At 49.2% G+C, this 23,578-nt stretch overlaps 1 protein-coding gene across 1 annotated transcript in view; it reads left to right on the top strand.

Moving 5' to 3' along the window:
- HOGA1 (4-hydroxy-2-oxoglutarate aldolase 1) overlaps nucleotides 1-23,055 on the top strand; it is a 57,920-nt gene extending 34,865 nt beyond the window's left edge. The window contains exon 8 of the mRNA XM_073552855.1: nucleotides 22,840-23,055. Coding sequence (XP_073408956.1) covers nucleotides 22,840-22,989 — 150 coding nt within the window. The 3' untranslated portion in view covers nucleotides 22,990-23,055. The remainder of the gene's footprint in view (nucleotides 1-22,839) is intronic.
- The last annotated feature ends 523 nt before the right edge of the window (nucleotides 23,056-23,578 follow it).

Raw genomic sequence — 23,578 nt, 5'->3', positions numbered from 1 at the left:
CCATAAGAGTCAATCAAAAGCAATTTGTTATCCAAAGTCGTGAACAAATTTTAAAAAAAAATATTTTTGTAAAAATATTTTTGAGATTCTTTTGAAACTACCTCGAGGAGAGGAGGAGAAGGGACCAAGGGATAAAAAAGGGGGGGGGGGAATTCCTGGAGAAAGGAGTGGGTCTCTGGGGTCCTGTGATGGGAAAAGACTGGGCGAGCGAACCACGTGATGACCACCCCCTATACAGGGATCGGCTCCTAATTTCAAAGACGTATTAAGTAAAGAACACCGATCAACAAAAATGTGATTGGTGTTCTTTACTTAATACGTCTTTGAAATTAGGAGCCGCTCTTCTGGATATTTTTTTCCTGTGATAAGGGGTTGCTGGGCTTGCCCCCAACATTCCCTGTATGGTCATCACGTGGTTCACTTTTTTTTTTAAAATTTTTTTTCACGACTTTGGATAGCAAATTGCTTTTGATTGACTCTTATGGTTGTTGTCATGAATGTTTTGAATTTTTCTGAATCATGCCACTATTGATTAATTTCTCCTTTTATATAAACATTTTTGAAACAGGGGATATATAATGGATATACAATGCCTTTTTGTAAGTAAAAGTTTATTGTGTTAATGTCCTTTGGAGCCCTACGTGCTTCTATTATTATTTCTAACTATTTTTGTGGATGACGCGATACTTATGAATGGCTGCAGCAGAATGGCTTTGAATGGAAGTTTTTTCTTCCTAAGCTCTGATGGTCACTATAGTGACAGGAGCGTGATGTGGGCCGGATCTGTATGACGCTACCAAGCGCGCCCGTACACTGGAAGCGCGTCACACGCTGTGGGCGTGTCTTTGAGTGACGTCGCTCCCAGTGAACGCTATTTCAACCATGATAACGGGGGACCGCGGTAAAGCAGCCGGTCACTTTTGCTATAGACTCCCCTGATGAGTATATCTAAACGAAACGCGTCGGGAGACACAATTTGGAGGCAGTTAATAACGCAACATGGACCTGGTGATCTGGTAATACTGGAGATCTGTGAAACCTCCTTAATGGGTGAGATCTTTTCATGCAAAAACCGCAATAAAAATGTCATGGTCCAGTCCGGAGTTTATTTTCTGCTGTCTTCACTCCGGACTGGTCATGCGGGAGTTAATCTCCCACGTCTTCCCGTCAGCCAGAGCCACCTGACTACTCCCCCTATTATCCCACATCATCCCGTCAGCCAGAGCCACAGGACTACTACCCCTAATATCCCACATCATCCCGTCAGCCAGAGCCACCGGACTACTAATCCTAATATCCCACGTCTTCCCGTCAGCCAGAGCCACCGGACTACTACCCCTATTATCCCACATCATCCCGTCAGCCAGAGCCACAGGACTACTACCCCTAATATCCCACATCATCCCGTCAGCCAGAGCCACCGGACTACTCCCCCTATTATCCCACATCATCCCGTCAGCCAGAGCTACCGGACTACTCCCCCTATTATCCCACATCATCCCGTCAGCCAGAGCCACAGGACTACTACCCCTAATATCCCACATCATCCCGTCAGCCAGAGCCACCGGACTACTCCACCTATTATCCCACATCATCCCGTCAGCCAGAGCTACCGGACTACTCCCCCTATTATCCCACATCATCCCATCAGCCAGAGCCACCGGACTACTCCCCCTAATATCCCACATCATCCCGTCAGCCAGAGCCACCGGACTACTCCCCCTTATATGCCACATCATCCCATCAGCCAGAGCCACCAGACTACTACCCCTAATATCCCACATCATCCGATCAGCCAGAGCCACCGGACTACTCCCCCTAATATCCCACATCAACCCGTCAGCCAGAGCCACCGGACTACTACCCCTAATATCCCACATCATCCCATCAGCCAGAGCCACCGGACTACTCCCCCTAATATCCCACATCATCCCGTCAGAGCCACCAGACTACTCCCCCTAATATCGCACATCATCCCATCAGCCTGAGCCATCGGACTACTACCCCTAATATCCCACATCATCCCATCAGCCAGAGCCACCAGACTACTCCCCCTAATATCCCACATCAACCCGTCAGCCAGAGCCACTGGACTACTACCCCTAATATCCCACATCATCCCATCAGCCAGAGCCACCGGACTACTACCCCTAATATCCCACATCATCCCGTCAGAGCTACCAGACTACTACCCCTAATATCCCACATCATCCCGTCAGAGCCACCGGACTCCTACCACTAATATCCCACATCATCCCGTCAGAGCCACCGGACTAGTACCACTTATATCCCACATCAACCCGTCAGCCAGAGCCACCGGACTACTACCCCCAATATCCCACATCATCCCGTCAGAGCCACCAGACTACTACCCCTAATATCCCACATCATCCCGTCAGAGCCACCGGACTCCAAGCACTAATATCCCACATCATCCCGTCAGAGCCACCGGACTAGTACCACTAATATCCCACATCATCCCGTCAGAGCCACCGGACTCCTACCACTAATATCCCACATCATCCCGTCAGAGCCACCGGACTACTCCCCCTAATATCCCACATCATCCCGTCAGCCACAACCACCAGACTACTCCCCCTAATATCCCACATCAACCCGTCAGCCAGAGCCACCGGACTACTACCCCTAATATCCCACATCATCCCGTCAGCCAGAGCCACCGGACTACTCCCCCTAATATCCCACATCATCCCGTCAGAGCCACCGGACTACTCCCCCTAATATCCCACATCAACCTGTCAGCCAGAGCCACTGGACTACTACCCCTAATATCCCACATCATCCCATCAGCCAGAGCCACCGGACTACTACCCCTAATATCCCACATCATCCCGTCAGAGCTACCAGACTACTACCCATAATATCCCACATCATCCAGTCAGAGCCACCTGACTCCTACCACTAATATCCCACATCATCCCGTCAGAGCAACCGGACTACTCCCCCTAATATCCCACATCAACCCGTCAGCCAGAGCCACCGGACTACTACCCCTAATATCCCACATCATCCCGTCAGAGCCAGCAGACTACTACCCCTAATATCCCACCTCATCCCGTCAGAGCCACCGGACTACTCCCCCTAATATCCCACATCATCCCGTCAGCCACAACCACCAGACTACTCCCCCTAATATCCCACATCAACCCGTTAGCCAAAGCCACCGGACTACTACCCCTAATATCCCACATCATCCCGTCAGCCAGAGCTACCGGACTACTCCCCCTAATATCCCACATCATCCCGTCAGAGCCACCGGACTACTCCCCCTAATATCCCACATCAACCCGTCAGCCAGAGCCACTGGACTACTACCCCTAATATCCCACATCATCCCATCAGCCAGAGCCACCGGACTACTACCCCTAATATCCCACATCATCCCGTCAGAGCTACCAGACTACTACCCATAATATCCCACATCATCCCGTCAGAGCCACCGGACTCCTACCACTAATATCCCACATCATCCCGTCAGAGCCACCGGACTACTCCCCCTAATATCCCACATCAAACCGTCAGCCAGAGCCACCGGACTACTACCCCTAATATCCCACATCATCCCGTCAGCCAGAGCCACCGGACTACTCCCCCTAATATCCCACATCATCCCGTCAGAGCCACCGGACTACTCCCCCTAATATCCCACATCAACCCGTCAGCCAGAGCCACTGGACTACTACCCCTAATATCCCACATCATCCCATCAGCCAGAGCCACCGGACTACTACCCCTAATATCCCACATCATCCCGTCAGAGCTACCAGACTACTACCCATAATATCCCACATCATCCCGTCAGAGCCACCGGACTCCTACCACTAATATCCCACATCATCCCGTCAGAGCCACCGGACTACTCCCCCTAATATCCCACATCAACCCGTCAGCCAGAGCCACTGGACTACTACCCCTAATATCCCACATCATCCCATCAGCCAGAGCCACCGGACTACTACCCCTAATATCCCACATCATCCCATCAGCCAGAGCCACCGGACTACTACCCATAATATCCCACATCATCCCGTCAGAGCCACCGGACTACTCCCCCTAATATCCCACATCAACCCGTCAGCCAGAGCCACCGGACTACTACCCCTAATATCCCACATCATCCCGTCAGAGCCACCAGACTACTACCCCTAATATCCCACATCATCCCGTCAGAGCCACCGGACTAGTACCACTAATATCTCACATCAACCCGTCAGCCAGAGCCACCGGACTACTACCCCCAATATCCCACATCATCCCGTCAGAGCCACCAGACTACTACCCCTAATATCCCACATCATCCCGTCAGAGCCACCGGACTCCTAGCACTAATATCCCACATCATCCCGTCAGAGCCACCGGACTAGTACCACTAATATCCCACATCATCCCGTCAGAGCCACCGGACTCCTACCACTAATATCCCACATCATCCCGTCAGAGCCACCGGACTACTCCCCCTAATATCCCACATCATCCCGTCAGCCACAACCACCAGACTACTCCCCCTAATATCCCACATCAACCCGTCAGCCAGAGCCACCGGACTACTACCCCTAATATCCCACATCATCCCGTCAGCCAGAGCCACCGGACTACTCCCCCTAATATCCCACATCATCCCGTCAGAGCCACCGGACTACTCCCCCTAATATCCCACATCAACCTGTCAGCCAGAGCCACTGGACTACTACCCCTAATATCCCACATCATCCCATCAGCCAGAGCCACCGGACTACTACCCCTAATATCCCACATCATCCCGTCAGAGCTACCAGACTACTACCCATAATATCCCACATCATCCCGTCAGAGCCACCTGACTCCTACCACTAATATCCCACATCATCCCGTCAGAGCAACCGGACTACTCCCCCTAATATCCCACATCAACCCGTCAGCCAGAGCCACCGGACTACTACCCCTAATATCCCACATCATCCCGTCAGAGCCAGCAGACTACTACCCCTAATATCCCACATCATCCCGTCAGAGCCACCGGACTACTCCCCCTAATATCCCACATCATCCCGTCAGCCACAACCACCAGACTACTCCCCCTAATATCCCACATCAACCCGTCAGCCAAAGCCACCGGACTACTACCCCTAATATCCCACATCATCCCGTCAGCCAGAGCCACCGGACTACTCCCCCTAATATCCCACATCATCCCGTCAGAGCCACCGGACTACTCCCCCTAATATCCCACATCAACCCGTCAGCCAGAGCCACTGGACTACTACCCCTAATATCCCACATCATCCCATCAGCCAGAGCCACCGGACTACTACCCCTAATATCCCACATCATCCCGTCAGAGCTACCAGACTACTACCCATAATATCCCACATCATCCCGTCAGAGCCACCGGACTCCTAACACTAATATCCCACATCATCCCGTCAGAGCCACCGGACTACTCCCCCTAATATCCCACATCAAACCGTCAGCCAGAGCCACCGGACTACTACCCCTAATATCCCACATCATCCCGTCAGCCAGAGCCACCGGACTACTCCCCCTAATATCCCACATCATCCCGTCAGAGCCACCGGACTACTCCCCCTAATATCCCACATCAACCCGTCAGCCAGAGCCACTGGACTACTACCCCTAATATCCCACATCATCCCATCAGCCAGAGCCACCGGACTACTACCCCTAATATCCCACATCATCCCGTCAGAGCTACCAGACTACTACCCATAATATCCCACATCATCCCGTCAGAGCCACCGGACTCCTACCACTAATATCCCACATCATCCCGTCAGAGCCACCGGACTACTCCCCCTAATATCCCACATCAACCCGTCAGCCAGAGCCACCGGACTACTACCCCTAATATCCCACATCATCCCGTCAGAGCCAGCAGACTACTACCCCTAATATCCCACATCATCCCGTCAGAGCCACCGGACTCCTACCACTAATATCCCACATCATCCCGTCAGAGCCACCGGACTAGTACCACTAATATCCCACATCAACCCGTCAGCCAGAGCCACCGGACTACTACCCCTAATATCCCACATCATCCCGTCAGCCACAATCACCAGACTACTCCCCCTAATATCCCACATCAACCCGTCAGCCAGAGCCACCGGACTACTTCCCCTAATATCCCACATCATCCCGTCAGCCAGAGCCACCGGACTACTCCCCCTAATATCCCACATCAACCCGTCAGCCAGAGCCACCGCAATACTCCCCCTAATATCCCACATCATCCCGTCAGAGCCACCGGACTACTACCCCTAATATCCCACATCATCCCGTCAGAGCCACCAGACTCCTACCACTAATATCCCACATCATCCCGTCAGAGCCACCGGACTACTACCCCTAATATCCCACATCATCCCGTCAGAGCCACCGGACTCCTACCACTAATATCCCACATCATCCCGTCAGAGCCACCGGACTAGTACCACTAATATCCCACATCAACCCGTCAGCCAGAGCCACCGGACTACTCCCCCTAATATCCCACATCAACCCGTCAGCCAGAGCCACCGGACTACTACCCCTAATATCCCACATCATCCCGTCAGAGCCACCAGACTACTACCCCTAATATCCCACATCATCCCGTCAGAGCCACCGGACTCCTACCACTAATATCCCACATCATCCCGTCAGAGCCACCGGACTAGTACCACTAATATCCCACATCAACCCGTCAGCCAGAGCCACCGGACTACTACCCCTAATATCCCATATCATCCCGTCAGAGCCACCAGACTACTACCCCTAATATCCCACATCATCCCGTCAGCCACAACCACCAGACTACTCCCCCTAATATCCCACATCAACCCGTCAGCCAGAGCCACCGGACTACTACCCCTAATATCCCACATCATCCCGTCAGAGCCACCAGACTACTACCCCTAATATCCCACATCATCCCGTCAGAGCCACCGGACTCCTACCACTAATATCCCACATCATCCCGTCAGAGCCACCGGACTAGTACCACTAATATCCCACATCAACCCGTCAGCCAGAGCCACCGGACTACTACCCCTAATATCCCATATCATCCCGTCAGAGCCACCAGACTACTACCCCTAATATCCCACATCATCCCGTCAGCCACAACCACCAGACTACTCCCCCTAATATCCCACATCAACCCGTCAGCCAGAGCCACCGGACTACTACCCCTAATATCCCACATCATCCCGTCAGCCAGAGCCACCGGACTACTCAGCCTAATATCCCACATCAACCCGTCAGCCAGAGCCACCGGACTACTACCCCTAATATCCCACATCATCCCGTCAGAGCCACCAGACTACTACCCCTAATATCCCACATCATCCCATCAGAGCCACCAGACTACTACCCCTAATATCCCACATCAAACCGTCAGCCAGAGCCACCGGACTACTACCCCTAATATCCCACATCATCCCGTCAGCCAGAGCCACCGGACTACTCCCCCTAATATCCCACATCATCCCGTCAGAGCCACCGGACTACTCCCCCTAATATCCCACATCAACCCGTCAGCCAGAGCCACTGGACTACTACCCCTAATATCCCACATCATCCCATCAGCCAGAGCCACCGGACTACTACCCCTAATATCCCACATCATCCCGTCAGAGCTACCAGACTACTACCCATAATATCCCACATCATCCCGTCAGAGCCACCGGACTCCTACCACTAATATCCCACATCATCCCGTCAGAGCCACCGGACTACTCCCCCTAATATCCCACATCAACCCGTCAGCCAGAGCCACCGGACTACTACCCCTAATATCCCACATCATCCCGTCAGAGCCAGCAGACTACTACCCCTAATATCCCACATCATCCCGTCAGAGCCACCGGACTCCTACCACTAATATCCCACATCATCCCGTCAGAGCCACCGGACTAGTACCACTAATATCCCACATCAACCCGTCAGCCAGAGCCACCGGACTACTACCCCTAATATCCCACATCATCCCGTCAGCCACAATCACCAGACTACTCCCCCTAATATCCCACATCATCCCGTCAGAGCCACCGGACTACTACCCCTAATATCCCACATCATCCCGTCAGAGCCACCAGACTCCTACCACTAATATCCCACATCATCCCGTCAGAGCCACCGGACTACTACCCCTAATATCCCACATCATCCCGTCAGAGCCACCGGACTCCTACCACTAATATCCCACATCATCCCGTCAGAGCCACCGGACTAGTACCACTAATATCCCACATCAACCCGTCAGCCAGAGCCACCGGACTACTCCCCCTAATATCCCACATCAACCCGTCAGCCAGAGCCACTGGACTACTACCCCTAATATCCCACATCATCCCGTCAGAGCCACCAGACTACTACCCCTAATATCCCACATCATCCCGTCAGAGCCACCGGACTCCTACCACTAATATCCCACATCATCCCGTCAGAGCCACCGGACTAGTACCACTAATATCCCACATCAACCCGTCAGCCAGAGCCACCGGACTACTACCCCTAATATCCCATATCATCCCGTCAGAGCCACCAGACTACTACCCCTAATATCCCACATCATCCCGTCAGCCACAACCACCAGACTACTCCCCCTAATATCCCACATCAACCCGTCAGCCAGAGCCACCGGACTACTACCCCTAATATCCCACATCATCCCGTCAGAGCCACCAGACTACTACCCCTAATATCCCACATCAGCCCGTCAGAGCCACCGGACTCCTACCACTAATATCCCACATCATCCCGTCAGAGCCACCGGACTAGTACCACTAATATCCCACATCAACCCGTCAGCCAGAGCCACCGGACTACTACCCCTAATATCCCATATCATCCCGTCAGAGCCACCAGACTACTACCCCTAATATCCCACATCATCCCGTCAGCCACAACCACCAGACTACTCCCCCTAATATCCCACATCAACCCGTCAGCCAGAGCCACCGGACTACTACCCCTAATATCCCACATCATCCCGTCAGCCAGAGCCACCGGACTACTCAGCCTAATATCCCACATCAACCCGTCAGCCAGAGCCACCGGACTACTACCCCTAATATCCCACATCATCCCGTCAGAGCCACCAGACTACTACCCCTAATATCCCACATCATCCCATCAGAGCCACCAGACTACTACCCCTAATATCCCACATCATCCTGTCAGCCACAGCCACCAGACTACTCCCCCTAATATCCCACATCAACCCGTCAGCCAGAGCCACCGGACTACTCCCCCTAATATCCCACATCATCCCATCAGCCAGAGCCACCGGACTACTCCCCCTAATATCCCACATCAACCCGTCAGCCAGAGCCACCGGACTACTACCCCTAATATCCCACATCATCCCATCAGCCAGAGCCACCGGACTACTCCCCCTAATATCCCACATCAACCCGTCAGCCAGAGCCGCCGGACTACTACCCCTAATATCCCACATCATACCATCAGCCAGAGCCACTGGACCACTACCCGTAATATTCCACATCATCCTGTCAGCCTGGGGTCAGAACCAGAGCGCTGAGTGAAACGGTCCTAACTTCCATACCGGGGATCCCTTTAATAGAAGCCTGGGGTCAGAATCAGAGCGCTGAGGGACTTACCCTAACTTCCATCTCGGAGATCCCTTTAAGAGAGCCTGGGATCAGTACCAAAGCGCAGAGTGGATTTGCCCTCACCTGTATACCGGGGATCCCTTTAAGAGACCCTGGGGTCAGAACCAGAGCTCTGAGTGGAACAGTCCTAATTCCATACTGGGGATCCCATTAAGAGAGGCCTGGCGTCAGAACCAAAGCGCTGGATGGATTTGCCCCAAACTTCCATACCAATGATCCCTTTAAGAGAGGCCTGGGGTCAGTATCAGAGTGCTGAGGGATTTGCCCTAACTTCCATACCAGAGATCCTTTTAAGAGGGAAGATGTGTCTATGGGATGGAGGATGTGTGATGGGGATATGGGCACAGGAGGGGGTGATTCATTTCTGTCATGTGCTCTCTGCTCCTTTCTGGGGGGCAGACAATGGCTGGGAGCTTATGTTCCCGGGGATGCTAGATTTCTCCCACCATGTCAGTGTCTGCTGAGGTGTTGTGGAGTGGGAAAACTGTTGCTCATAGCAACCAATCACAGTTCAGCTTATTTTAAACAGATCTGATGAAATGAAAGATGCTTCGTGATTGGTTGGTGATACACACATACATTCAATTTTATATATATAGATTGCACCCTTACATCGGGTGTTGTATAAGACTATGGTGCTCTGCTTTCTATCTTGCCGTCAGTCCTTGGATAGAGGCCTTATGGTTAGTCTGTATCTGATGCAAAGTGTAACCAAAAATGTAGCACATGGCATTTGCCAAATTTGCAGTTTTCAACAATATTATCACTGGTAAGTCTAGTTTGACAGTGTCTTAAAGGAACAGGACTAATTCAATTTGAGTATTGCACCGCATTTATGAAAGGGATTTCATAAGACTGTAATATAGACGCTCTATCCTCAGGGTAGGCAATCACTGTGATTGGTGGGGGTCAGTCCTATCAGAATGAACGGGCATTCAAGGCAACAGAGGTTTCAGGGGTCGTAACCTTGCCTGTTAGGATAGACCAGTGTTCCCCAACTCCAGTCCTCAAGAGCCACCAACAGGTCAAGTTTTCAGGATTTCCCTTAAAATTGCACAGGTGAGATCTGCTCACCTGCACAGGCAATAATTCCACCACCTGGCCGATACTAAGGAAATCCTTAAAACCTGACCTGTTGGTGGCTCTTGAGGACTGGAGTTGGGGAACCCTGGGACTGACCATTAATCATTAAGGATAGCCCTATGAAATTACAGGCTAAGTGGAAAAAAAATAATTTTTTTTTTCCTTTTAATATAGGTGTAATTTTGCCATTATTAATAAATGCTGAGCGGCCTCTTCGGACTTGTAGCATACGGTATATGTGATCAGTCTCAGCACTTATTGCCTGCTGCTTGGTAAGAAAATACCAGACAGAACCTCTCCTAGAACCCGGACGGAGCCCCGTTGGCCGCACAGCTGCCATTTCTATAAGTAATGGGATGTGCAGCTGTCCGACTGGCAGCCGGCTACGTAACATAAATTATCCAGAGAGGTTTTTCAGGAACCGTAAAGAACGCCGGCCAGTCACCGAGTCTGCGGAAAGGAGGAACCAATACGGATCGAATAGTAAAATCCAAACTGGAACTGCTTCTATATCAGTTCCCATCATTTCTGGTTACTTTGTTTTCTATTTTTTGGGGGTTTCTAGTACATTCTCAGAATAGTGAGTTCAGCTCTAGAGTATAATACAGGATGTAACTCAGGATCAGTACAGGATCAGTAATGTAATGTATGTACACAGTGACTGCACCAGCAGAATAGTGAGTGCAGCTCTGGGGTATAATACAGGATGTAACTCAGGATCAGTAATGTAATGTATGTGCACAGTGACTGCACCAGCAGAATAGTGAGTGCAGCTCTGGGGTATAATACAGGATGTAACTCAGGATCAGTAATGTAATGTATGTACACAGTGACTGCACCAGCAGAATAGTGAGTGCAGCTCTGGGGTATAATACAGGATGTAACTCAGGATCAGTAATGTAATGTATGTGCACAGTGACTGCACCAGCAGAATAGTGAGTGCAGCTCTGGAGTATAATACAGGATGTAACTCAGGATCAGTAATGTGATGTATGTACACAGTGACTGCACCAGCAGAATAGTGAGTGCAGCTCTGGAGTATAATACAGGATGTAACTCAGGATCAGTAATGTAATGTATGTACCCAGTGACTGCACCAGCAGAATAGTGAGTGCAGCTCTGGGGTATAATACAGGATGTAACTCAGGATCTGTAATGTGTGTACACAGTGACTGCACCAGCAGAATAGTGAGTTCAGCTCTGGGGTATAATACAGGATGTAACTCAGGATCAGTACAGGATCAGTAATGTAATGTATGTACCCAGTGACTGCACCAGCAGAATAGTGAGTGCAGCTCTGGGGTATAATACAGGATGTAACTCAGGATCAGTAATGTAATGTACGTACACAGTGACTGCACCAGCAGAATAGTGAGTGCAGCTCTGGAGTATAATACAGGATGTAACTAAGGATCGGTAATGTAATGTATGTACACAGTGACTGCACCAGCAGAATAGTGAGAGCAGCTCTGGAGTATAATACAGGCTGTAACTCAGGATCAGTAATGTATGTACCCAGTGACTGCACCAGCAGAATAGTGAGTGCAGCTCTGGAGTATAATACAGGATGTAACTCAGGATCAGTAATGTAATGTATGTACCCAGTGACTGCACCAGAAGAATAGTGAGTGCAGCTCTGGGGTATAATACAGGATGTAACTCAGGATCAGTAATGTAATGTATGTACACAGTGACTGCTCCAGCAGAATAGTGAGTTCAGCTCTGGGGTATAATACAGGATGTAACTCAGGATCAGTACAGGATCAGTAATGTATTGTATGTACCCAGTGACTGCACCAGCAGAATAGTGAGTGCAGCTCTGGGGTATAATACAGGATGTAACTCAGGATCAGTAATGTGATGTATGTACACAGTGACTGCACCAGCAGAATAGTGAGTGCAGCTCTGGAGTATAATACAGGATGTAACTCAGGATCAGTAATGTGTGTACACAGTGACTGCACCAGCAGAATAGTGAGTGCAGCTCTGGGGTATAATACAGGATGTAACGCAGGATCAGTAATGTGTGTACACAGTGACTGCACCAGCAGAATAATGAGTGCAGCTCCGGGGTATAATACAGGATGTAACTCAGGATCAGTAATGTGATGTATGTACACAGTGACTGCACCAGCAGAATAGTGAGTGCAGCTCTGGAGTATAATACAGGATGTAACTCAGGATCAGTAATGTATGTACACAGTGACTGCACCAGCAGAATAGTGAGTGCAGCTCTGGAGAATAATACAGGATGTAACTCAGGATCAGTAATGTAATGTATGTACCCAGTGACTGCACCAGCAGAATAGTGAGTGCAGCTCTGGAGTATAATACAGGATGTAACTCAGGATCAGTAATGTAATGTATGTACACAGTGACTGCACCAGCAGAATAGTGAGTGCAGCTCTGAAGTATAATACAGGATGTAACTCAGGATCAGTAATGTAATGTATGTACACATTGACTGCACCAGCAGAATAGTGAGTGCAGCTCTGGAGTATAATACAGGATGTAACTCAGGATCAGTAATGTATGTACACAGTGACTGCACCAGCAGAATAGTGAGTGCAGCTCTGGAGTATAATACAGGATGTAACTCAGGATCTGTAATGTGTGTACACAGTGACTGCACCAGCAGAATAGTGAGTTCAGCTCTAGAGTATAATACAGGATGTAACTCAGGATCAGTACAGGATCAGTAATGTAATGTATGTACCCAGTGACTGCACCAGCAGAATAGTGAGTGCAGCTCTGGGGTATAATACAGGATGTAACTCAGGATCAGTAATGTGATGTATGTACGCAGTGACTGCACCAGCAGAATAGTGAGTGCAGCTCTGGAGTATAATACAGGATGTAACTCAGGATCAGTAATGTATGTACACAGTGACTGCACCAGCAGAATAGTGAGTGCAGCTCTGGAGTATAATACAGGATGTAACTCAGGATCAGTAATGTATGTACCCAGTGACTGCACCAGCAGAATAGTGAGTGCAGCTCTGGAGTATAATACAGGATGTAACTAAGGATCAGTAATGTAATGTATGTACACAGTGACTGCACCAGCAGAATAGTGAGAGCAGCTCTGGAGTATAATACAGGCTGTAACTCAGGATCAGTAATGTATGTACACAGTGACTGCACCAGCAGAATAGTGAGTGCAGCTCTGGAGTATAATACAGGATGTAACTCAGGATCAGTAATGTAATGTATGTACACAGTGACTGCACCAGCAGAATAGTGAGTGCAGCTCTGGAGTATAATACAGGATGTAACTCAGGATCAGAACAGGATCAGTAATGTAATGTATGTACCCAGTGACTGCACCAGCAGAATAGTGAGAGCAGCTCTGGAGTATAATACAGGCTGTAACTCAGGATAAGTAATGTATGTACCCAGTGACTGCACCAGCAGAATAGTGAGTGCAGCTCTGGAGTATAATACAGGATGTAACTCAGGATCAGTAATGTAATGTATGTACACAGTGACTGCACCAGCAGAATAGTGAGAGCAGCTCTGGAGTATAATACAGGCTGTAACTCAGGATAAGTAATGTATGTACCCAGTGACTGCACCAGCAGAATAGTGAGTGCAGCTCTGGAGTATAATACAGGATGTAACTCAGGATCAGTAATGTAATGTATGTACCCAGTGACTGCACCAGCAGAATAGTGAGTGCAGCTCTGGGGTATAATACAGGATGTAACTCAGGATCAGTAATGTGTGTACACAGTGACTGCACCAGCAGAATAGTGAGTTCAGCTCTAGAGTATAATACAGGATGTAACTCAGGATCAGTACAGGATCAGTAATGTAATGTATGTACCCAGTGACTGCACCAGCAGAATAGTGAGTGCAGCTCTGGGGTATAATACAGGATGTAACTCAGGATCAGTAATGTGATGTATGTACAGAGTGACTGCACCAGCAGAATAGTGAGTGCAGCTCTGGAGTATAATACAGGATGTAACTCAGGATCAGTAATGTGTGTACACAGTGACTGCACCAGCAGAATAGTGAGTGCAGCTCTGGAGAATAATACAGGATGTAACTCAGGATCAGTAATGTAATGTATGTACCCAGTGACTGCACCAGCAGAATAGTGAGTGCAGCTCTGGAGTATAATACAGGATGTAACTCAGGATCAGTAATGTAATGTATGTACACAGTGACTGCACCAGCAGAATAGTGAGTGCAGCTCTGGAGTATAATACAGGATGTAACTCAGGATCAGTAATGTAATGTATGTACACATTGACTGCACCAGCAGAATAGTGAGTGCAGCTCTGGAGTATAATACAGGATGTAACTCAGGATCAGTAATGTATGTACACAGTGACTGCACCAGCAGAATAGTGAGTGCAGCTCTGGAGTATAATACAGGATGTAACTCAGGATCAGTAATGTAATGTATGTACCCAGTGACTGCACCAGCAGAATAGTGAGTGCAGCTCTGGAGTATAATACAGGATGTAACTCAGGATCAGTAATGTAATGTATGTACCCAGTGACTGCACCAGCAGAATAGTGAGTGCAGCTCTGGAGTATAATACAGGATGTAACTCAGGATCAGTAATGTAATGTATGTACACAGTGACTGCACCAGCAGAATAGTGAGTGCAGCTCTGGAGTATAATACAGGATGTAACTCAGGATCAGTAATGTGATGTATGTACGCAGTGACTGCACCAGCAGAATAGTGAGTGCAGCTCTGGAGTATAATACAGGATGTAACTCAGGATCAGTAATGTATGTACACAGTGACTGCACCAGCAGAATAGTGAGTGCAGCTCTGGAGTATAATACAGGATGTAACTCAGGATCAGTAATGTATGTACCCAGTGACTGCACCAGCAGAATAGTGAGTGCAGCTCTGGAGTATAATACAGGATGTAACTAAGGATCAGTAATGTAATGTATGTACACAGTGACTGCACCAGCAGAATAGTGAGAGCAGCTCTGGAGTATAATACAGGCTGTAACTCAGGATCAGTAATGTATGTACACAGTGACTGCACCAGCAGAATAGTGAGTGCAGCTCTGGAGTATAATACAGGATGTAACTCAGGATCAGTAATGTAATGTATGTACACAGTGACTGCACCAGCAGAATAGTGAGTGCAGCTCTGGAGTATAATACAGGATGTAACTCAGGATCAGAACAGGATCAGTAATGTAATGTATGTACCCAGTGACTGCACCAGCAGAATAGTGAGTGCAGCTCTGGGGTATAATACGGGATGTAACTCAGGATCAGTAATGTAATGTATGTACACAGTGACTGCACCAGCAGAATAGTGAGAGCAGCTCTGGAGTATAATACAGGCTGTAACTCAGGATAAGTAATGTATGTACCCAGTGACTGCACCAGCAGAATAGTGAGTGCAGCTCTGGAGTATAATACAGGATGTAACTCAGGATCAGTAATGTAATGTATGTACCCAGTGACTGCACCAGCAGAATAGTGAGTGCAGCTCTGGGGTATAATACAGGATGTAACTCAGGATCAGTAATGTGTGTACACAGTGACTGCACCAGCAGAATAGTGAGTTCAGCTCTAGAGTATAATACAGGATGTAACTCAGGATCAGTACAGGATCAGTAATGTAATGTATGTACCCAGTGACTGCACCAGCAGAATAGTGAGTGCAGCTCTGGGGTATAATACAGGATGTAACTCAGGATCAGTAATGTGATGTATGTACAGAGTGACTGCACCAGCAGAATAGTGAGTGCAGCTCTGGAGTATAATACAGGATGTAACTCAGGATCAGTAATGTGTGTACACAGTGACTGCACCAGCAGAATAGTGAGTTCAGCTCTAGAGTATAATACAGGATGTAACTCAGGATCAGTAATGTGTGTACACAGTGACTGCACCAGCAGAATAGTGAGTGCAGCTCTGGGGTATAATACAGGATGTAACGCAGGATCAGTAATGTGTGTACACAGTGACTGCACCAGCAGAATAGTGAGTTCAGCTCTAGAGTATAATACAGGATGTAACTCAGGATCAGTACAGGATCAGTAATGTAATGTATGTACCCAGTGACTGCACCAGCAGAATAGTGAGTGCAGCTCTGGGGTATAATACAGGATGTAACTCAGGATCAGTAATGTGATGTATGTACACAGTGACTGCACCAGCAGAATAGTGAGTGCAGCTCTGGAGTATAATACAGGATGTAACTCAGGATCAGTAATGTGTGTACACAGTGACTGCACCAGCAGAATAGTGAGTTCAGCTCTAGAGTATAATACAGGATGTAACTCAGGATCAGTACAGGATCAGTAATGTAATGTATGTACCCAGTGACTGCACCAGCAGAATAGTGAGTGCAGCTCTGGGGTATAATACAGGATGTAACTCAGGATCAGTAATGTGATGTATGTACACAGTGACTGCACCAGCAGAATAGTGAGTGCAGCTCTGGAGTATAATACAGGATGTAACTCAGGATCAGTAATGTATGTACACAGTGACTGCACCAGCAGAATAGTGAGTGCAGCTCTGGAGTATAATACAGGATGTAACTCAGGATCAGTAATGTAATGTATGTACCCAGTGACTGCACCAGCAGAATAGTGAGTGCAGCTCTGGAGTATAATACAGGATGTAACTCAGGATCAGTAATGTAATGTATGTACACAGTGACTGCACCAGCAGAATAGTGAGTGCAGCTCTGGAGTATAATACAGGATGTAACTCAGGATCAGTAATGTAATGTATGTACACAGTGACTGCACCAGCAGAAAAGTGAGTGCAGCTCTGAAGTATAATACAGAATGTAACTCAGGATCAGTACAGGATCCGTAATGTCATGTATGTGTAGGTACGTGTGCCGACTGGGGGGTGGTCCCTTTTTCGCCACGAACAGACTTGAGACAGAAACTGATGTGCGTTGAACAGGTCCTCTTTATTGGCCGTCCTCTCGATGACCGCAGCACCACACAGCAGCTGCACGACAACTTCTACGCACAGGCCCGGGCATTCTTCACTTTTCTTCTCTTTCCTCTTACAGTGATGTCTCTCGCGGTTCTTTCACTGTGGCTGCCATTAGGTCCATGGCCACAGCGCTTCCCCTGTCCGAGTCCGTCCATCTGGTACCCCGTGCTTTCTCTGTCCTGCGGCTCTCCTGTCAGGGCCACCCCCCTGACCGTCTCTCTCCTCAGTCCCTACCGGAGCTTCTTCTCTGTCCGTCTCTCCTTTCTGTCTCCTCTTCTCCTGAGCTCTTCCTCCTGGACTGGCCTGCTTCTGGAACTCTCTCTGGCTATTTATTCCCCTCCCCAGGAATTCCCTCTAGAGTTCCTGTAACTCCGCCCCCATGACTCTGCGGTTTCGTAGCCTTAAGCTGTTGTTAAGCCCTTTCCTCATTACTCGCTGCTTCCATCTTGTGGCCAAACTTCAGTACTGCACCGTCTCCCTTTTCCTGTTGTTCTTGTCTCCCCTAGTGGCCAAACCCAGTATTTTACCATCTTCTACTGTCTCTAGCTGTCTCCCCACACACATATACAGCAGTCCACGTCAAGCACTTTTACTGCACATTTTACATTTACCTTACTGCTGCAGACAGGTCCATAGTTCAGTCCACTTCCATACATACCCCCTTCCTTTTACCATTGTCCTCCTCGACAATCTCCTCCCCATTTTCCTTTCTGAAGCTTCCCCACCTTCTGTTGTATGACCGGTCGTTAAGCAAAGCCCAAGATATACGGGGAGCCAAACAAGATCGGGGGCAATCATGCTCCGAGTACCTTATGGCTACTCGCCGACGCAATAGGCCTCTGACAATTTCTCTCTGGTTGGGATAGGACCACCCGGATTTCTCAAAGGGTGCGTTCCTCCCACTTTTATCACTTTCAGCAGCATTTTGCAATTTGGAGCGCAACGACCGAGGCTCTTGCCTACCAGGTAACTGCAAGCTTCCCTCTTTCATTTTGGGGTGTTTGTGATACTCAGGACCTGACCTATGGACCGGTGTCCGTTTCAATTCCAAACACTTTCTTGTTCCTTCAGTTCAAATCAGTCATGGTCAGCATTTTTCCTTACTTCAGTACCCGGGACCTGTTGAACATTCTCTTATTTTCAATACAAACAATTTTTAAACCATTCAAACTAGGCACTATTCCCGTTTCTTCATGGACATCATTCCTACAACCTTATCACATTGCACATCATTATCAAACTGCATCTTTTAAACATTTTCCAACAATACTTTTAAACAGAGGTGCGCCACCTTCCTTTGAGGGTAGCACCCCCACATATCCCCGCTGTATCAAGAGTTGGGTATTTTACCCCAAGGGGACGCGAAACAGTCCCCATGCTGCGCAACAGCGCACAGCAGTCCCGGTAGTCCATTTTTCAGTGGTGCTCTGGGTCGTCTCCTGATGACCGATGTTCTGCCAATAGCAAGGAACTCCACAGCCGTGGAGCCCCCGGCATGTCTTGACTGCTCCTGGGCCCCAGGTGTTCTTATTACCCAGGACCAAGGAGATAGTTCCATGGCGCGCTTCTTGCGCCATCTCTTTACTTGGAAACCAGGCCCTGGCACGGGCTGAAGAGAGCTCCGCTGCCACAGCATCTTTAAAAGACAGAAAAGTCTCAGGGGCAGAGGAGGCCTCAGCTGCCCCTGCGCATGGATCGGCACCTTCTCCACAGGGCCCTTTGACCCCAGGGGTCATCCAGCGACAGGGGCCCCAGACTCTGCGTCCCCACCAGGGGACAACGTAGGGGCCCAGCAGTCCACCACCGGTGGTGGCGGGGGCGCGCTTATCTCCGGTGATGTGGTGGCTCCGCTCCATCCGGCTCCCTGCTCCTGCAGGTCCAAGCGCAGTCGGGGGGCCAGGGACGTTGACTGGTGAGAAGCGAAGCGGGGAAGCTGGGGCCTGATAGTGCGGACGGGAGACGGCCCCGCAAAGGCGGCGGAGCCCGGTGACGCGGCCGCAGCCACAGTATAGAGTGCGGCAGAGGCGGCCGCAGTTGCCGGTGAGTAGGTCGCATCCAGAGTCAAGGACGGGGCAGAGGCGGCCGCAGGTACCGGTGAGTAGACCGCAGCTGGTGCCAAGAGTGGAGCAGAGACGGCCGTGGATACCAGTGCATAGGCCACAGAGCCTGCCGGCCCGACCGCTGCGGCGGACGGAAGAGGGTCCGATGTGGCGTCGGGCATCGATGGATAGGCCGCCACCGGGACGTGGAGTGCAGCAGGGGTGGCCGTGGGCCTTGGTGGGCAGGCCGCAGGTCCGCTCCGCACCGGCGACGTGGAACGGGGAACCACCGGGCGGCTCGGAATCGTCGGCGGGGGTGTCGGTCCACCCTGCGTGGGCCGCGGATTCATTGGGAGCCGGGGACGCAGGACAAGGGAAAGTCAAGCGGGACAGCTGAGGGCCGGTGCTCCTCCGCGGCTCCCGTTCCCGTCATCTGGTGTCCGCTGCCGTTCTTCATCCTGCTATCCTGCAGGACCAGCCTCCAGGCCTGATAGTTCCGCAGGGAGGGTCGGCAACAGTTCCTCCAGCGGCTGCTCCTGGTAGTCCAATGTGGCAGCAAGCTCCTCCGATTCTTTCAGGAGCTTATACGCCACCGCCATTCTGTAAAGTCCTTTTCCGCTCCGGATCCTCCTGATTAAAGCCAACAATCCCGAACACAGTCCAATTTTGTAAGCCACAAGGGTAAATCTTGGGTTCAGCTTGGGTCCTTTGGATCTTCGGTGCAGGCTTACCGATGAAGTTGGTGTATTGGCGGTGATGATCCTGCCGACTACGCCAAGTGTAGGTACGTGTGCCGACTGGGGGGGTGGTCCCTTTTTCGCCACGAACAGACTTGAGACAGAAACTGAGGTGCGTTCAACAAGTCCTCTTTATTGGCCGTCCTCTCTACGACCGCAGCACCACAGCAGCTGCACGACAACTTCCACGCACAGGCCCGGGTACCCTTCACTTTTCTTCTCTTTCCTCTTACTGTGACGTCTCTCGTGGTTCTTTCACTGTGGCTGCCATTAGGCCCACGGCCACAGCGCTTCCCCTGTCTGAGTCCGCCCATCTGGTACCCCCGGGCTTTCTCTAGTCTGCGACTCTCCTGTCAGGGCCACCTCCCTGACTGTCTCTCTCCTCAGTCCCTACCGGAGCTTCTTCTCTGTCCATCTCTCCCTTCTGTCTCCTCTACTGAGCTCCTCCTCCTGGACTGGCCTGCTTCTGGAACTCTCTCCGGCTATTTATTCCCCTCCCCAGGAATTCCCCTCTAGAGCTCCTTTAACTCCGCCCCCCCATGACTCTGTGGTTTCATAGTCTTATGCTGTTGTTACGCCCTATCCTCACTGCTCCCTGCTTCCATCTTGTGGCCAAACTTCAGTACTGCACCGTCTCCCTTTCCTGCTGTTCTTGGTCTCCCCCTACTGGCCAAACCCAGTATTTTACCATCTTCTACTGTCTCTACCTGTCTCCCCACACACATATACAGCAGTCCACGTCAAGCACTTTTACTGCACATTTTACATTTACCTTTCTGCTGCAGATAGGTCCATAGGTCAGTCCACTTCCCTACCTATGTACACAGTGACTGCACCAGCAGAACTTTAAGCCTTTGGTGTTTTGTGCACGTCATAATTAGACTTAACAGGAAATAGATGACAACCTGATGTGATTATTTAAGGAACAACTACACTGGACTAAGAAAAAGTAACCTGAATGTTAAATGCAGTTTTATCTTGGATTTTGTGGGGGATTTGCCTCTAATTTCAATGTTTGCAGTCTATGGCGAAATCTGTATAAAATTCTGCAGATAGAAAATCTGCATCGCAAATTTGCACGTGATCCTGCTGTCAGATTTATCTATCATGCGCACCATTACACCTTCACATGTGATCGCTGTTCTCTTATGTAGCTGAGAAGCCCCTGACGATCAGGTCCCTGATTACATCTTGGCCATCCACTTATTTTAAAGGGGATCTGTCACCCCATTTTTCGACTATCAGCTGCCGGCACCGCCATCAGGGGCTTGTCTACAGCATTCTGTAATGCTGTAGATAAGCCCCCGATGTAACCTGAAAGATAAGAAAAATGAGTTATATTATACTCACCCAGGGGCGGTCCGGTTCGGGTCTGGAGGGAGTCACGGTCCGGCGCATCCCATCTTCTAACGGTGACGTCTTCTTCTTTGCTGCCTGTCGTGGCTCCTGCGCAGGTGCACTGCTCTGCCCTGTTCTGTTGACCGCGACACCCATCGGACTAAAACCGGACCCGAACCGCCCCTGGGTGAGTATAATATAACTCATTTTTCTTATCTTTCAGGTTATATCGGGGGCTTATCTACAGCACTACAGAATGCTGTAGATAAGCCCCTGATGTCGGTGCCGATTCCCTTTAATGATCACTTGTAGTACCGTATTTCATCTCTAGTGGGCACTGCAAGAAAAGATGAGCAGCTTGTGTCATCCTCTCTTGGCAAAATCAGTTGTTTGCCAAGAGTTTCTTAAGTTCTAGTGAGGGCGAGGTTGTGTGTGTGGAGAGGCGAATACAATTAACAAACTTTATTTTTAATATTAAACTTTTTTTTTTATTGTAATGAATATCTGTAGCATAACCCGGGGCGCCTATTCCCATGTACGGCAGTGAAGGTGTACATTAATATTTGACCATGTAAGATCAGCTGTCACCGTGTCATTAGCTGTTGTTGGACAGAGCGGGGGTCTATTATTTCGCACCCAGCGCACTCACGTTGGTATGAGCAGAGAATGGACGTGATGTCCCCTCCATAAACCTCGAGCTCAGATCCCTCGATCATAAGTCGTTGCCTGAATTGTTCTCTCCTATTTTTAGAAAATGACTGAACATAATTAAATGAAGTTCCGTGAACCTATAGAAGGTCAGCCGCATAATGGACGGCTTCACAATCAGCTACATGACACTACAGGAACATATATTAAAGGTGCACTCGCCTTTTACACAGGACCTTTCACTGGATTTTTTTTTTTTTTAAATTTAAACTGAATTTCCCCACCGATTGCCACTGTTCTTAAAAATAAAAAAAAAGTTAACCTGGAAAATTCCATTAAACTTTACCAGATTTGTGGTTAAGACCAAAATAGCAATTTTTTTCCTAATGTTTCGCCTTTATCTGTGTCTTCAGGTGACACACAGATTTGGGATTCCAGGCATGAAGCAGGCCATGGAGTGGTTTGGATATCATGGAGGCCGGTGCCGTTCACCCCTTGTAACCTTGACTGAGCAGGAGGTGAAGGAGCTGCGGAAAGTTTTCAGTAATAATGGATGGCTATAGAAACGGAAACAGAAACTTTACCCAGAAATATTCATAAAATAAAAGTGCTGGTGAAATAAAACTCTACATGATGTTTTATTATCTTCTTTAGACTTCATTTTATATTGTTTTATACCATAGATTGGACTCATTTTCACTAAATGAAAGGGATAAATCTGTGACATAAAGGGCATGAAATCTGCATTGGGTCCATACTTGTAAACTTTTACAGCTGTCCAAATAAAAACCTGCATAAGGCCTCATTCACACGTCCGATTTTTCTACGTATGAGAAAAACGGATCAGTTATTCTGATCAGAGTTTGATCTGCTTTTGATCAGAGTGTGGTGCGAGGGTCATCCGATATTCTTGTATGTGGAGAAATTAAAAAAAATAAAAAATGTCTCCACCTTCTCCATTCTGACAGTCCGTGAAAATTGGACCGCACACTCTAATGTCATGTGAGTGTGGTCCGATTTGCTTTACTGACCCATTGACTTGTTTTGTTGATTTCTGAACTGTCCCTTGGATAAAAATCGGACATGTCTCTGCGATTTTCACAGACATATGAATGGCACCATGGACTATCACAGGTGCGAGTGCTATCCGTG

The sequence above is a fragment of the Dendrobates tinctorius genome, unplaced genomic scaffold (genome assembly GCF_039654945.1).
Source record: "Dendrobates tinctorius isolate UK_male_01 unplaced genomic scaffold, ASM3965494v1 ptg000196l, whole genome shotgun sequence".
In the NCBI taxonomy this organism is placed as follows: domain Eukaryota; kingdom Metazoa; phylum Chordata; class Amphibia; order Anura; family Dendrobatidae; genus Dendrobates; species Dendrobates tinctorius.
Note: the sequence above shows the minus strand (reverse complement) of the source record. Positions and strands in the feature narration are given on the sequence as shown.